The sequence below is a fragment of the Merops nubicus genome, unplaced genomic scaffold (assembly GCF_000691845.1).
Source record: "Merops nubicus isolate BGI_N331 unplaced genomic scaffold, ASM69184v1 scaffold13318, whole genome shotgun sequence".
In the NCBI taxonomy this organism is placed as follows: domain Eukaryota; kingdom Metazoa; phylum Chordata; class Aves; order Coraciiformes; family Meropidae; genus Merops; species Merops nubicus.
In genome coordinates this window covers 29,457-46,672 of record NW_008626420.1, presented here as the reverse complement: position 1 = coordinate 46,672, position 17,216 = coordinate 29,457, and the positions used below count along the sequence as shown (strand labels likewise).

At 39.9% G+C, this 17,216-nt stretch overlaps 1 protein-coding gene across 1 annotated transcript in view; it reads left to right on the top strand.

The window, feature by feature from the left end:
• PCOLCE2 (procollagen C-endopeptidase enhancer 2) overlaps window positions 1–17,216 on the top strand; it is a gene marked incomplete at its 5' end in the record, with an annotated part of 23,857 nt that overhangs the window by 4,060 nt on the left and 2,581 nt on the right. The window contains 5 exons of the mRNA XM_008946003.1: window positions 4,452–4,707; window positions 6,388–6,512; window positions 9,538–9,674; window positions 12,089–12,243; window positions 16,449–16,532. Coding sequence (XP_008944251.1) covers window positions 4,452–4,707; window positions 6,388–6,512; window positions 9,538–9,674; window positions 12,089–12,243; window positions 16,449–16,532 — 757 coding nt within the window. The remainder of the gene's footprint in view (window positions 1–4,451; window positions 4,708–6,387; window positions 6,513–9,537; window positions 9,675–12,088; window positions 12,244–16,448; window positions 16,533–17,216) is intronic.

Here is a 17,216-nt window from a genome sequence, read left to right as displayed (position 1 = left end):
CAGGAGTAAGGCATCCTTCACATGAGTTTAGCATCATAATTTCTGATCCTAAAGAAGTTCACAGAGTTAAAATAAAAGGAAGCAGAGGGCAAGTATGGATCAGATATCCTCAGTCTGACAAGGAGAGGCAGAAGCTAAAGTGCCTCTGTCATTGAAAGCTACCAGCTGGATGGATAAAACAGAAAAACAAGGCACACCCTACAGGGGGAGCATCTTCTTCCCTTGACTCCTTTTTTTTTTCCTTAAGAGCTGCAATTCCTTCTAATTCTTCCTTTGAGATATTCCATCATCTTACTGCATCAGGCTCAAACGTAGCTCAAAGTAAACAATACTGAGTCATGCTGGCCTTCGCTCTCTCCCCTGTGTTTCTCATGGAGCAATATTTTAAATGTCCTAGGATAAACATTGGCAGATTTTAGTATGTTAGTTTTAAACATTTTAAAAAGGGAAATGGTAGAAATTAAATAAAAGTATTGTTTTGCAAAGATGCCTGTATTTAGGGTGGAATTTCTTGGGATTTCCAGCTGCAACCTGGAGTGGCTGCTGCCAGAATGTGGAACCAGCATCCTCTGCACTCTTTAATGTCTTCCGGTCACGCTGCAAACTTTTAACTGACTTAACATGCTGGAACAACTTTGTTATTTTGTGAATAATGGCAGATATTACTTTAATAAGCAATTACATCATTACATAAAGTAATGGCAGTAAGTAGTGACTGTGATTAAGGACCCCAGCTCAGACATTTCTGTAAATTACCTGTGTCCCCAAATTCAGCTAAATGTGATCAAGGATTATTCTGACAACTAGTATCAGGAGTAGGCTCCTTGTTAAACATCTGTGACCATGTGGCTGGTTTTCCTACACATTTTCTTACAGACTGTTGTGAACCAAAACTTAGAAACAGTACATTTGTGAGGGATAGTCTTGACCAAGATTAAGTAGACTGAACTAATAGAAGCTAGAGATATTAAAAACTATGATTAAATATATTTAGTAGAATCATAGAATGGTTTGGGTTGGAAAGGACCTTAAAGATCATCTAGTTCCAACCTTCTGCCGTGGGCAGTGACATTGTGCTCCCACTAGAGCACATTGCTCAAATCCAGCCTGGGCTTGAACACCTCTAGTGATGGAGCATCCATGACTTCCCTGGGCAACCTGTTCCAGTGTCTCACCACCCTCCTAGTGAAGGCCTTCTTCCTTACCTGTAAACTAGATCTGCCCTCTCTCAGTTTGAACCCATGACCCCTTGTTGTAGCACTAGAATCTCTTGTAAAAAGTCTCTCCCAGCATTCTTGTAGGACCCCTTCACATAGTGGAATGCTGCAATAAAGTGTCCCCAGAGCCTTCTCTTCTCCAAGCTGAACAATCCCAACTATCTTAGCCTGTCCTCATAGGAGAGGTAGATAGATCTAAGGTAATGTAATGTGGTATGGTATAACATAGCCAGTGGTGAAGAGAGAAGGAGCCATACAACACTGCACAGAATTACTTACACTGTGGAACTGACAACTCAAGACTTAAGTTAACGGTTAGCTGACAGTTCAGAGTTTGGCTGCTTTGCCAGCATCTCTCCCTTTTGAGTGCATGTCAGTCCCACACCCTGGTTTCCTGTGCCCCACCTGGGGCAGCATGAGAGAGCAGGTATCTGAGGACAGGACTGAGTGCCTCGAAGCTGGTGTGAGCACGGTAGCGCTGGTTCAGTATGCTCGTGGAGCAAAGCTGTCAATGAGCATCCATGAGCATACATCTGAGGAGTATCCACTTGGCTGAATCTGAATGCATTTCTACAAGGACTGCAGAAAGATCTTTTATTAGTCTAGAACCAGCCAATGCTCACGTTTCAACTTCCTCCTTCAAACTCTGGGAGGGAGTGGGTGTTTTCAAAGAAGCAATGCAAGCTGAGGAAATAGGGAAAAATCTCATAAGCACTGACAAAACTATTTAACTAATAGGATAGAACCAATTCTCAAATTTCAGAAACAATTGAAGGAAAACAGAAAAATTCTTAAAAATGAGCAAACTGTAGCAAAGTTGTAAGACAGTGTAGCAGAAAATGTTGGACAATCTTAAGTGTAGGCTTAACAGCTCAGTCTGTTTTAAAACATGATAACCTTTAAAGGTCACCTCACTTGGATGCTCTTGTACCATTTGTACAAACTTATGAATAAAGAGTGTTCCACCCCAAAAGAGCATATGTTATTTTACACACATACTTCTGGAAAAAAGGCTGCTTTAATTTAACAATCTGAATATGACTTTATCTGACTATCTTTACAGCCAGAACTTTTGAATTGATTTTTCCAGTCACATAGAGTTTGTAGCATAACCATAAATAACAGTCAGGTCTTCTGACTCCTATCCCGTATGTCCTCATATTCCTATATAAAATTCCTTTTATCTCTTTTTCTGTTAAAATGACTATGCTTTTCAGTGATTCAGACCAGAAGACAAATGAATGCAAGAGATTTATTTATGAGTTCAAGGTGTTGTATTGCTTTCACAGACTATCTTACAATATGACCATGTGTCTATATTTGCCTTATGCTGACTAAATATACCTGTGTGTTATTTTCTGACACCAGCTATAGGGCTTGCTTGTGTCAATACTGTGAGTTTTAAGTCTAACATTCAGCTTTAAAGATTTCTAAAAAACAGTTTTGTGCTTTGGAATTTCTGGGTAAGATTAGATGAGTTTTGTGGTTTTGTTGTAGTAGTACAGAATCACAGAATGGTTTGGGTTGGAAGGGACCTTTAATGCTCACCTAGTCCAATCCACTTGCAGTGAGCAGGGACATCTTGAACAAGGTCAGGTTGCTCAGAGCCCCACCCAGCCTGACCTTGAATGTCCAACCTGTTCCAGTGTTAGGGATGGGCTGATGTACATCAGCACAGGGTCACTGAATGCTTTTTTAAAGAGAACTTTGGACTTAAGGGGAAATACTCTGAAAGCAGCAACAGGAGCTGCAGTGGGGCTGGTCAGGCAGTGTGTACATGGACTCTGGGCACCTGAAAACAGCTCAGGCAAACAGCTGTCCTGCTGCAGGACCAGTGTCAGCACTGGACATAACAGCAGCTGTATGAACGAGCAACCTTAACGTATCCACAGCACATTTTTCACTTCATCTAAAGCTACTGCCTGTATTAGTATCTTCTGTGGGTTAAGTGATCTCTTCCCTCTGTTGCAATTCTATCTAGACTTGAAACTCACAACATTAAAACAATGTTTGACAAATTCACATAGGAACAGTTTGTTTGTAGTTTATCTCAAACTGGTGTTTTAAAGTGAGTCACTGTTAAGGAAGGAGAAAATTCATGAACTCCTAAATAAAATGGCTTAAATATGGACTTGCTCTAGATATATTCAGAGTGAGTTATATATTTAAAGCAGAAAATAATAGCAGTGTCTCAGTAAAATAGAGCAGCTACAATTATTTTAATAGGTAACCACTCTACCAGGCTGAAAATTGAAGGCAGAGCATTACACTTTGCCTGCCTAGGGTCCATATATACTTTAAAATACTGTTTTCCTTCCTCGTGTCCTGTTACAGAGTGTTGAGTGCTTCATTAGAATAGTTTTCACTTCTCAGTGTGCTGCTTATTCTCTTAAAAGCTCACGGCTCTATCCCAGGAAATGTTCTTCTCCTTGTAAACTATTATGCTCTCTTAATTTACATCTTTCTCAGTACTCTTGCCTCTTATGCAATGTCCACAGATGCTGATGATGTGTAAGAATATTTGCCCTCTCTTACATTTCAGAAAACAAAACTCTTTTCTGTTTTGAAGACATCCACTAATGGCTCTTTTGAACTCACTGTTTATGGCTTTACATATTCTTTCCAAATATTATTTCACTGCAGCCTTCAAGCTAATTGTACCCACTCCAATAACTAAATCTTAGGGTTGTACAATATTAGCCATAAAGTTTGCTTTTTTATATATAAAAGTCGTATTAGTAAATAAAAAATTCTTCAAACTTTATGACAGAAATCAGCAAGGTAAGAATGGCCATTTCATTTGCTCAAAACTGTAAATTGCTTGTTCCATATATATTTTTTTAAACTGTATTAACCTCATCCTTCTCCCCTTACTTGGTGACAGGGAGTTGCATGGCTGATTGCATAATTTCAGGAGAAAATAAAAGAGACATGCCAAGCTGACCTGGGTGGTGATGGTATATAATCATACAATCAACTATATGAGCCTAGCTCATAGATGGTACTGGGAATCAGGAAGAAGATAATGGCAACAGAGATGGCCAGAGATTTGGGTTTATTATTAGTCCAATAGGATTTAAAAACCACTCTGCCTGGAGTTGACAGAAAGAGCTTACCTTGCAAGAACTGAAGGATATGAAAATACTAATGTGAAGACTGGGATCAGATATGTATGTGATGTCAGTCACACTTTGAGACACATCTCCCCTTCCCTTCCTCTCTTTCTCTCTGCAGGTTCCAGAAGGAAAAGTGGTGGTTCTTTCTTTCAGATATTTAGACCTGGAAAGTGACAACTTGTGCCGCTACGACTTTGTGGATATATACAATGGCCATGCCAATGGACAACGCATCGGCAGGTTCTGTGGCACTGTGAAACCAGGGGCCCTCGTATCCAACAGCAACAAAATGTTGGTGCAGATGACTTCAGATGCTAATACTGCTGGAAGTGGATTCATTGCAAAGTTTTCTGCAGCAGAACCGTATGAAAGAGGTAATTAACATATTTTCTGAAGACAAATATAGCCGTACAACTTCACAGAGAGCCACGTTAATGCTTAAAACAATGTGATGCCAGAGATGTTAGGGATTGTGCTGTTCAACATATTCATTTACTACCTTGCTTAACAAACAGAACAGTATAAATGTTTAGCCATCATAGTCAATCAAAGTAGTAAAGAGGAGGGCTAACTATTTTAAGGGCTGCAAGAACTGCACCTAGTAGCAATATGGTAATGGCTGGTCAATAAAATAGCAGATGAATTTCAATATAGATAAATCTTACAAGTAAGGGGAAAGGACCCTAACTTTGTTGCAGTATAGTGGGCTCTGAATTGGCTATTACTGCTTAGGAATGAGATCTTAGGTTTAAAACAGATACTTTACAAAAACAACAGTTGAGCATCAATCCAGTGCTCAATAGGTATCAAAAAAGAAATGGAAACTTAACCTTTGGAAAAGGGAATAAACCCCATACAACAACAAGTTACACTGCTATAAATCTGTAATGCATCCATATCTTGAATACTGTGTGCCATTCTGGTGTTCCCATCTCAGAACAAGGTATAAGAAAACTGTCAGAAGTAATCTGAGAGAACAAGTATGATGGAGTTAATCTTCTACACAAAGACTAGCTGCACAGCATGGACCTCTTCATGCTGGAAAAGAGAAGGTCAAGGCCAGTGTAGGAAAAGGTGCTAAAGACCTGAGTGGTATGGAGAAAGTGAACAGGGATCACAGTCACCGTCTATTCTGATACAAAAAAAACAGATGCAAAGGGAGGGAGAGGGTGATTTTCTCTCAGTGAGCTGTTAGGTGGTGAAGTGCTGTGCCAGGGGACATGGTAGTTTCTAGATTGGTTTAAAAAAAATTAGAAAAACATACAAAATAAAAATTTGTTAGGTATTAAACATAAAGGTATTGCCTTGTCCTTGGGAAGACCATGAACTGCAAGAGGCTGGGAGGTTACAGGGAGGTGGTACTGACCTGCTGAGTGACTGTTTTTCAAGACGTGCTATTAGCATGATACCAGACTAGACAGGTTGTTGGGCAGGTGCAGTGCAGGTGATGACTAACTCATTAGTCCTTCCAGTTGTATCCCTGTATTGATAACTTCTTGAAAGATATAGTAAACCACTGTGATGTGATAGAGTTAATTTAATAAAGAAGTTTCATAATCATATAATAAATAAGGGTTGGATACCTGATGCAGCTTTGTAATTTAGGACTGGGACGTGGTGATATGGTGGAAAAAAAACTCTCTCCATTGTGGGCTCTCCACAGGCTGCAGTTCCTTCAGGACTGCCCCTCAGCCCAGGCACAGCTCCCCATGGGCTGTGGGAGTGTCTGCTTTAGCACCTGTGGTTTCTTATCCCCTGGCCCTGGTGTTTGCAAGAATGCTTCTCGCTCTTTTTCTTACATCAGCCCATCCATGCCCACCCCCACTTTGCTGTGTCTGGCATTTTCTGCCCTTTATGAAATACGTTTTCCCAGAGGTGCCACCATCAGAGCTGAAGGGCTCAGCCATGTCCTGTGGTAGGGCATGGCAGAGGCATCCAGCCCCGGCTGGCACCAGGGCTGTGCCCCTCAGCCAGGCCCTGCAGTGGAACAAGCGCGTGGCAGGGCTTACCTGGGCCCCTTTGCACGTGCTCAGCGTGGTGCCCTGTACCTGCAGGAGATCAGTACTGTGGGGGACGACTGGTGAAGCCCTCAGGATCCTTCCAAACGCCCAACTGGCCAGAGCGAGACTACCCCGTGGGAGTCACCTGCTCCTGGCACATCATTGCCCCAAAGAACCAGGTAAGGTGCTCGTTGCCCCACCAGCACGCCCCAGCTAGCCCCTCATCACCACCCTGCTTGCACAACAGCTGCCTGCATGGCAGTGCAGATGTAGAGTTGAGTAGATGCAAGGAGTGCAGGCACACCTACCCTCCAGCAGTGCCTGCCTTCCTCTCCTCTATTGCCTGGCTCACTCCAGTAGCTCCTCTGCTTTCTCAACACTGTATGCCCTCTTCTGGGCATTGATACATTTAAAAATTAAACTTTTTAAAGCATCTGTGACTGCTGAAGCTTTTAAAATAGATTTTTTTGAAGATCATTTTGTTAATTAACAGAACATAATGCGAACTAAGTTAGAGCAGGTGATCATCTCAGGACCGAGCATGATGATGACCAATGCTAGCTTTAAGTCTAGCAAGATTTGTAGCATTTTCAGTGTTGCTACAGTTTGTTTTTGAGGTACCCAGGGAGAGCTGATTGAATTTATTAAAAACAGAAATTATCTTATTCTGCTTACAGTAAAGGGAATATATTTGAATGTGTCCTGCACAGGGATTTTTTTCAATGTATGTTTCATAAAGTATGGGGTTTTTTTCCATATTTTGAAAGCTTCATCTCATGCTTGCTTAATTAGCCAGATGCCGTCAGAGCATACGCTACCACTTCATTAAGACCTGAAGAGATGTGACAGCAGACTAAGCTGTCATTTGCCACCACCTACCACATATGGCAAACACAACTGTGCTCTCTGTGCTCCAGGGCTAATCTCAATCCTAGCCTCACATTTTCTGGTTGTTGCTGAGCCATCTGCTCTGTTCCTTGGCAGGAATTCTGCAATGACTGAATATTTTTGTCACAAAGCATAGTTTTCTTAACCAACTTCAGCTCTTTTAATTCGTCTACATGTAAAGACAACTTTCTTCTGCTCATGACCATAATCCTCCAAATAAAAAGGCTGCCCTAGATAAATATATTCTTCAAATCTTTCATACTTTTCCATTTACCAAGATATTTTTTTCTCTTGAACTGAAGCAGAATGTCAGCTTAGTCTTTCCTGTACTCCCCTTTAATCCACATTCCTTGCTTGCTAGATACAGATCATTTAACAACCCTATAGATGGCCAGTGATTTTTAAAACTTTTATCTGTAAACTACTGATTACTCTGGTTCTTTCCAAATGTATCGAGATATGCTTAGAAACTTTTCCTAAGCTAGTAGAAAAGATGTAAAAATAAAGGCATTATATCCTGTGCCTTTTGAAGATCCTGTTCCATAAATCTGTAACTTTCTGAATATGCATTTTTCATGTACTGGTTGGTTGCATGCAAATGAGGCAGAATTTTGACAGTGACAAAAGCCGCTTTTGAGGAAGCAGTGAATAAGCATCTCTCTTCAAGTGCACAGGAAAAGCTATTTACCCTTCCATTTGCCAGAGCCTAGGTGCTGGTACCTGTACTTTCCTTTCACAAGCATGTGAGCAATAAAACAAGGTACTCCTTTGCTTCTAATACAAACCAATAATTACTTCATTTATTAAAGAAGGTGGAGGAGCTTCTCATGGTGGAGACCTACTAGTCTATCATTAAATACTTCTTTATTAGTGTGAAGTGCACTTATGACCAATAATAATGTAGATATTATTGCCAGCTCTTTTGCCTGTAATGGAGAAATTTAGCATTATGGCTCTCAGTTGTGTTAGTTATTTTTATGCCATTTTTCTTGACCACAAACTTATTATTCAGATGGGTACTTACGTTTAAAGTGCATTTTTTCATCTTGGCAACAAGACTTTTGAAACAAGCCTGTTACTCATCTTTGAAACCAAGTCCTCCTAGGTTACTTCATGGGAAACATGATGCCTTACACATCTAATAGTGCAAAACCATATCCAGGCAAAGCTAAGACACCAGGTGATAACAGGCTATCATTACTATGAATGCAGAACAAGATCATTTTTGCTATGTCACTAAATCAGTTAAAGTGTATGCAATGTACAAATGACTCCTTTTTCTTCGTACAGTCTTAAAAGATTTAGTACCATCTTTGTCTGAGACAGAGATCTTTAAAGGGAAATCCTGCATATCTACAATCAACGCTATTCAGTGTTATCTTTCAAGCCTCACCTGTGCTGTTTATGGAAAGGTGATTTAAATACTGTTGTGCATCATATGAAGAAGCAACCTCAGTGCATATCTCACCTCTGTTTCAGTCACGTAGTTATGCTGTGTTTCCCCTTGTTGCTACACGCAACTGACTGAACAATCCTGCAGGACTTCCATTTCACAGAAGTCAATTCCATTTCTGTTTTCTTGTCCATTGTTTTTCAAGTAGAAAAGTCCATAAATACAAGTCAAATTGGAGATAATAGCATCAGTACTGGAAATGCCAGAGTTATAGTAGTTCTCATGTATGACTGTGAAGCCCTAAGGTTTAGGGAAATTGTGGATGGAAACACAGTTCCTTACCTTCTCGTGGTTTTAGTCTTCCTATTTACAAATCTTCTTTCTATCAATATTTTTGTTTCTCACCTTTGTGTTTCTGCATTAAGTAAGTACAGCACTGGCAACCAGTGATTCAGACTCTGCTCTTAATTAAATCAGTGAGATGTGTCTCAATAACTTGGCCCTTGCTTTTTCCTTAGCAGATCTTGAATGATACAATGACACCAAACACACCTTTTCTGTGGTCTAGATTTGTTACAGTTATTTTAAAAGCAACTTAGTACCTAACACCTACTCGCCTGTTGTCATTCATTGATAAAAATAGCTTTATCAGAAGTTACTTGCATATATTTGAGAAGACAATGGTTTATAGATAGTTGTATGTTGAACTGTTTGTTGGAGGGAAATCACATGGATTAAAATACGTTTACTCCACAATTAAGTGCATTAAGGACTTTAAGGACTTTTCCTTTATGGAAAGAAAAATGAATTAGTACTTCACGTGAAGAGCTAAGATCATTTACTCACTCTCGTACTCTCCCTTACTATGAAAAGCACTGTCTGCAGATCAAAACCTTACTGAGTTATTTGCACTTTCCCTGCAGCTAATAGAGTTAAAGTTTGAGAAATTTGATGTGGAGAGAGACAACTACTGCAGATATGACTATGTCGCAGTGTTTAATGGTGGAGAAATCAATGATGCTAAAAGAATTGGGAAATATTGTGGAGACAGTCCACCAGCGTAAGTAACTGCCTTGAATTATGAACTTCACCACCACTATGTGCCATTTCACTAACTGTTCTGTACTAAGCTTCTGAAAGATTTTTATTGTTTTTAAAATGAAATATAACTTTTTGTACCTCCAATTGAACTTCTAAGAGTTGTTTAATATCTTGTCTCTCCCTAGGTTTTCCCTTTTCTTTCTCCCTCTATGACTAGCCCTGGCTCCAACCTGTGTTCTGTCCTGTCCCTGAAGCCTCATTAGAGCACAGTCTAATAACATCAATACTAATGCTGTTGATGTTGGTGTAATACCAATATTAATGGCAGCTGAACATCATCATCACTTAATACCTATGTTTTCACAGAATCATAGAATGTATGTGGTTGGAAGGGACCTCTAAAGGTCATCTAGTCCTACCACCTGCAATAAGCAGGAACATCTCTAACTAGGTCAGGCTGCTCAGACCCTCATCAAAGTTTGATGTCTCCTTGGGAGACACCTTGAATGTCTCCAGGGATGGGGCCTCCATCATCTCTCTGGACAACTTATTCCAGTGGTCTAACAACCTCATGTTGAAGAAGTTTCTCCTAATGTCTAGCCTAAATCTCCCCTTTTCTATCTTAAAGCCATTATCCCATGTCCTGTCACTACAAACCCTTGTGAATAGTCCCTCCCCAGCTTTCTCGTAGGGCCCTTTCAGGAACTGAAAAGTCACTATAAGGTCCCCCTGAAGCTTCCTCTTCTCCAGGCTGAACAACCCCAACTCCCTCAGCCTGTCGTCATAGGAGAGGTGCTTCAGCCCTCTAATAATTTTTGTGACCCTCCTCTGGATGCCTTCCAACAGTTCCACGTCCTTCTTGTGCTGAGGGCTCCAGAGCTGGACACAGAACTCCAGGTGAGGTCTCACCAGGGCAGAGCAGAGGGGCAGGATCACCTCTCTCCATCTGCTGGCCACGCTGCTTTTGATGCAGCACAGGATTTGATTTCGCTGCTTTTGATGCAGCCCAGGATTCGATTTGCCTTCAGGGCTGCTGCTACACATTGGTGGCTCATGTCCAGCTTCTCCTTTACTGGTACCCCCAAGTCTTTTTCCAGTGGACTGCTCTCTAGCATGTCCTCTCCCAGCCTCTATTGGTAATGCTGGTTGTTCTGGCCCAGGTGCAGGACCCTGCACTTGGTCTTGTTGAACCTCATGAGGGTCACCTGAGCCCATCTTTCCAAATCAGTGCCCTCCTATGTCTACAGCACATGTCTGGTCCTGGGACAAGAATTAGCAGGGCTCATTGAAAGAGCTTTAAACTAGAGTAAAGAGGGGATGGGGAGGAAACTGGATTTGCTAGAGAGGAGCCTGGGCACAGCATGTCAGAGCTTGTGGGGCAGTGTGCTAATAAGGTCTTTCAGTCTGTTGTCTCAGTAGAGGTGGGGGATGGTGGTCCACACAGCAGCAAAGACACAAGCATTATTGATAGGTTAGTAACCATGAAAGCAGCTGGGAATAGTCAGGTAGGAATTGGGGATTCTCTCCCCAGAAAGGTGGTGGGACCATTAATTAGCCCAGCTGAAATGCATCTACACCAATTCACCCAACTTTGAAGAAGGGGTGGCCAAGAAAGAAGAGGTGGTGTGGTGGCTCTGTATGTTAGGGAGAGTTCTGAATGACTGCAACTTAATGATGGTGACAATAGGGTTGAGTCTTTATGGGTAAGAGTCAGGGGGAAGGCCAAGAAGGCAGCTGTCATGATGGGATTCTGTTAGAGGCCACCCAACCAGCATGAAGAGGTAGGTTCTAGGGACATGGTTTAGCAGTGGACTTGGTAGAGTTAGGTTAATGGTTGGAATCAATGATCTTGAAGGTCTTTTCCAGCTGAAATGATTTTATGATTCTTTGAATACTGCAGCAAGAAAAGCATAATCTGTGCAACTACCACAGCATCTGTCAATCCACAGAATTCCAGATAACCAGACACTTAATTTTGGTTATGTCAAACTCAGCCATCAGAGTAAACTGATTTCTGAAACACCTGCCAAAAACCTGCCAGATGATCACAGGTTTTTACTTCAAAGGCCTGATAAAGTGCTTTGAATAACTCCAGCTCATGAGATCTGTGAGACTTGCTGGGACCTCCATTCCAGAGAATTCAATGAAGTCACACAGAAGAATTAAGATACTCATGTTGATGAAACCTTCAGGAATCAGAGGTTTAGATGATTAATCAGAATTAGTTTCACAACCAAAACATCAGTGTCTGACATGCCTGCAAAATAAATATGTATTTCAGTATTAGTCTAGGGGCAGATCCTGCATTCAGACTAATAATTAAAGTGCTCCCCTTTTTTTTTTTTTTGGGGGGGGGGGGGGGTAAGAATGCTATTGATGCTTTTTGTCTTTGACTTTCAAAACAATGGAAATAATTTTGTTTTTCTATTTCAGGCCTATTCTGTCTGAGAGAAATGAGTTGTTTATTCAGTTTTTGTCTGATTTAAGCTTAACAGCTGATGGTTTTATTGGCCATTATAAATTTAGACCATATAAGTTACCCACAACTACAGTTTTACCTATTACCACAGCAGTGCCTACTACCTCACGTAAGTTTTACTGGCTTTATTTTACATCTCAGAGAAATAAATTATTCCAGGACAAGGGGAGGGTTCTGAAAAATGTAATAGAAAATGTATTAAAACCCACAGGTTTAAGGTTAGTTAATTAATATTTTAAAAGATGAAGGAATGGATTAAAATTAATATACTCAATTGAGAATCTATTTAACATTATTAAAAGAAAATCTATCCAGGCAAGAGTTTAGTATGACAGTGACTCACTCCAGCAGAGAGGATTGTCTCTTCTCAATTTTTGACATTAACTAGCAAATTCCATAGAAGAAGGGATGAGCAAAATTCTTTTCTTTAAGAAGTTCTCAATATTTCAGGAAATAGTTTTGTATAGAAGAAAGAGTTCCTTTAAATAAGTTAATATGTAAAAATATAGTTATTAAAATCAAGCAAAATTGGTATGGAAGCCACCTGAGCATTATTCAGATTCTGTCAACATCCTGTCAATATGACACTCTCTTGGAATTAGTTTAATTTTAAAAAATTCAGGGATTGGAACTTACAAACAAATGTCACACCAAAAATAATTTTTCTTTTATATTTAAGACCAGACAGCATATATGAAAGATCAGAGGAGGATTTCTCTGAAGGTATTGTTCAAACTACCTCATTACTGAGATACTGAAGGGATAAATTATTACAGTTTCTATAACCTGAATGTGACATATTTAAGATACAGCTTTAGCAGAAAACAAAATTATTTATGATATTTTTGCAACACAACCTGATTTGCACTTGAAAAGGCACCAGAAGTCAGGACAGCGATGGCCTGTCAGCAGGTCACAAAGCTGTGCTGCTTAAATCCTGATAATGAGAGGTATTTAAAAGAGATAAAAATAAACATTCTAAAAATGAAATCATCATAACCTGTGAATCATTCTGATGTGACAGCTAGTCTAATAATAAATAATTCAGCTCTTCACTATAACGCGCTTCAGCGCTTCTTAGCGAAGCCGTTTGTTGAGACACTTGGCCCCAGCTCCTCCAGGCTGTCAGGGATCTCCTGCTACATTTGCACTCAGAGTTTTGCTGTGAGACATTTGTGTATGTGCATGCAAACCAGGTGTACTTTACTAATTAGCTCTAAATCAATATTTATGACAACTTCGGTGTTAGAAAATAAAACCAGTGCAAAGTCATCTGAGAGAGGAGAAGAGAGGGGAGGTGTTCAAAAAGACTTGTCAAGCAGACAGAAGCAAGTCTGCTCAAGGTCTCATTAGTTATGTATGGTGTAAGCATTTCTGATCTTAAAACCAGACCAAAGCACACCAAAACTCTACAGTTTAGTTAAAATTCTGATCAATCATTTGCATTCAGAAGTGTCCAGTTTAATAGACTTAGTTTATTATCTTGCAAATCAAACCTGCTCAAATTAGCACAGAACTCCAGGCATTAATAAAATAAACTTTAATAGCACTTTCAAGACTTACCTCGGTCTCTATTTTACATAAAAATATTAGTACTTGAAAAAATAAATGTTATACATCAATAAAAGTAACGAAGATTAACCCAATACATATAGTTAAGTAACTGATCTTTTTATTTCGTTGGATCAAGTCATGTCAATGTGGCTACACATAAAACCATAGGGAACTAGACTTTTAGTTTGGTTCTTGTTCAGTTCATAGTTTGCTAAAATACCTCTGTAGAAACAATAGGCAGCCTCCACTGTCTAATCACAGCAAAGCTAATCACCAACCATAACTTACTAAACTAAAAAGTAAAATGTGAAGTGTTAGCACAAAAAAAAAAAACCAAAAAACCCAAGAGAACCAAACAAGAATAACTTGTAATGCATAATCCTAGTATTAAATTTAGAAAAATAAGAGCACCTCAACAAATATTTGGCAGCTACCATACTGGCATTTTCTTCTGCTGACCACTTGCCTAACCAAGAATGATATTATCATCAACAGTCAAACCAGCAGCCAAAGTTTTCCTTCCACTCTTAAGTCACAGACCAATGATCCAAGATGCCAGACCACTGGAGGGAGATGTAAGTCAATGTACTCACACACAGCACAGGGTGTACAGAAGGGAGCAAAGTGAACCCAGAACCCTGCTATGGTAGATGGAAGGACCCAGGTGATGACTCCAATCATCTTGCCCAACCATCCTGGGAACTCCACTTGCTATGAAGAGCTGAGAAGCCTTTTCAATAGCCAGAACCCCACACAACACATGCACTGTGTGGACACGTAACCCAACTCCACTGCAAGCAGAGTCAGTTCTTACAGAGGTCGCTCCCTGCCCTGCCTCCAAGTTAATGTGGAAGGAGGGGGCACCTGGTGGTGATCTCCTCATCAGTTCTCACCCAAGGCTGGCCAGACCCTGGGTGAAAACCAATCAGGAGGGTCTTTCTTGCCTGGTTGTGGACATCATCCATATGGCAACCCTCATTCAGGGCTGGGGGTTGAACCCCAGCACTTCACATGCAAATGTGACTCATCTACCTGCTACATTTCTTATCTTCCTGCTATGGACACTGAATTGAAAGGCTCAAGGAACATTAACTTCTTAATTTTTGGTGTACCACATGGAGGATTGAGATAGGAGGAACCTACCTGACCTAGGAACTGATGTCAGGAAAGGTAACTAAATGGCATGGCACCCTGCCAAGCACTAACTCTGATCTGAAACAACAATAATTTGAAAAATTATAATTTAGTTTAAAGTTCTAGGAGCCGAATATAGTGTATTATTTCTACATTATAATCTACACAGAAGCCACTTTATAAAAAACAATTCAGCGTATAATTATAAATGTTTTTGGAAGTGCACTGTTAGGAAAGAACTGAGCAGACACGTCAAGGCAGCGGATGAGATGGCAGTGGGGTGTTCCACTCCCCTCACCCTGCAGATCTGACTGTAGGACTGAGGATACATCATGGAGAACAGGACTGGGTGTGCCTCCACTGACATAGTCACGTGCTCTTCAGAACACTTTTCCTTGGGGGAGGCACTGATCTTTCTAAAGGGTCTCATTGGGTACCACTTATGTGAAGACTGAAAAAAAAAAAAAAAATCCAACCCACAAATGAACAACTGACCTGAAATAAATGAAAAATATGGAGTTAAATTTTTAAACTTTGGATCTGAAAGGCAAAACAATGAATATGCAGATGTTCTAACAGCCATGGGCATAACACCGAAGACTAAGTAATTTTAATGCCATTCCGTTGACTCTCAGAAACTTGGAAAATTATTAAAATAATCAATTAATTCAATTAAAAAGAAACACCAGTATAAATTGCTGATTGGAAAATTAGTTATAAGTTCTTTTTCAGAAAATGTAGGCTGAATAAAACTTCGGCAAAATGTTCCATTCTGAAAAAAGTAAAAAACTACCAAGATATTTCTCATCACTAATTTAGTTTTTCTTTAGGATTATATAGGGGTTTGGGTTTTTTTAAATCTGTCTGTATCAGCTCCATGTTTCCAATAATTATAGTGTCATTGACTAATTCCTAACAAATACTTGAAAAGGACATAAAAGCCTTAAAAATACACATCACAACAGATTACATAGCAAGGGTTAGCTAAGTAGAGACTATTAACATTCACTGAAGGAGGAAAAAAATACAAACTGTATTCACTTGTTTATAAACAAAGCAATCCATTGCAGAAAGGAAATGTCAATCCTTAATATTAAATAGATACTTCAGACATTATGTTGTGTTTCCAAATGTCATCATTAAAAACTGTACAGTCCTTCCTACGTGTCATAAAGCTATGTGAAAAAAATTTTCAAAGTCAGAAATTTGAACTCTTCCATCACAGTACAGGAATTTCAGATAAAAGGGCACCCCCTCCCTCTGAAATGTTACTGTAATACAATGTTCTGATACTTTAAGTGTACTACTAGGGCTGCATGGCAACTGGCAACAACACTGAATAAGTTAGATATTTAAGATCATGCTAAAATCAAATTTAAATTTTCCATCCCATCCCATTCTATAAGGTCACTAGAAGAGAGATGTAGCTGAGACACATGTGAGAAGATGATTGGAAGTGATGGCAGAGAAAAGGAATATTGTTATTGTGGTGTTCATCCCTTGCAATACCAGATCTGGTTAATGTATACATTGGGATTATTCATTTTTTATTTTCTGAACACACTGCTTTGCATTTGTATTGAATACCTCATTTCAACTTCAGTTTCCTTTTTGCTCTTCAAACAGCTGTGAAACCCACAGCTGCCCTGTGCCAGCAGAAGTGTAAGAGGAGTGGGACTCTGCAAAGTAATTATTGTTCAAGCAACTTTGGTAAGGAAGCAAAGTTTGTTTCTTTTTAATTATCCACTTGTCACGGTGTTTTTAGATTCATAGGAATTGTACCTGATGTAGTTCTGAGTTACCATTAATGCACAGGCTGTATTTTTACACCATCTTATGTGCCTGAAGCAGGCACTGCAGGTGTACCCGAGACAAAGGCGCTTTCTCGGGCTGAGGGCAGTGCTGATGGGTTGCTGTGTTGTCACTGTAACCAACCTGTAACCAGCCACTACATGTTTTGTGCTTTACCTCCTGACTATTCCACAATTCACTTTACAGACTTCCAAAACATTTTGAAAAGAAATCAGAAGACATGGAAACTTAGGAGCACTGCTTTCCATACACAGGCAGGAATCACTGGGGAAAATGGTGCCTGCTGTGCATGTGGTTGGCATTGGCACTGCTGATTTACTCAGTTCTCTCTCTGAGTATTTTCCAATATTAATGCTGGAAGCTTTTTTCATTCTCTGTAATATGCTTAAAAAAATTGATGAGGCAACTTCCCCCCTTCCTTTTTTTTTTAGTTTGTTAATTTTTTTTTTTTACTGTAACCTTATAGCTGATTTGCCAGTGGTATAGGCTGGCCCAAACACCAAAAGAAGCAGGTAGAAAAAAAGAAATGCTCCCCTCTTGCTAACTACACCTCAGCTGTTGTGGTTGATGGTAAATGACACT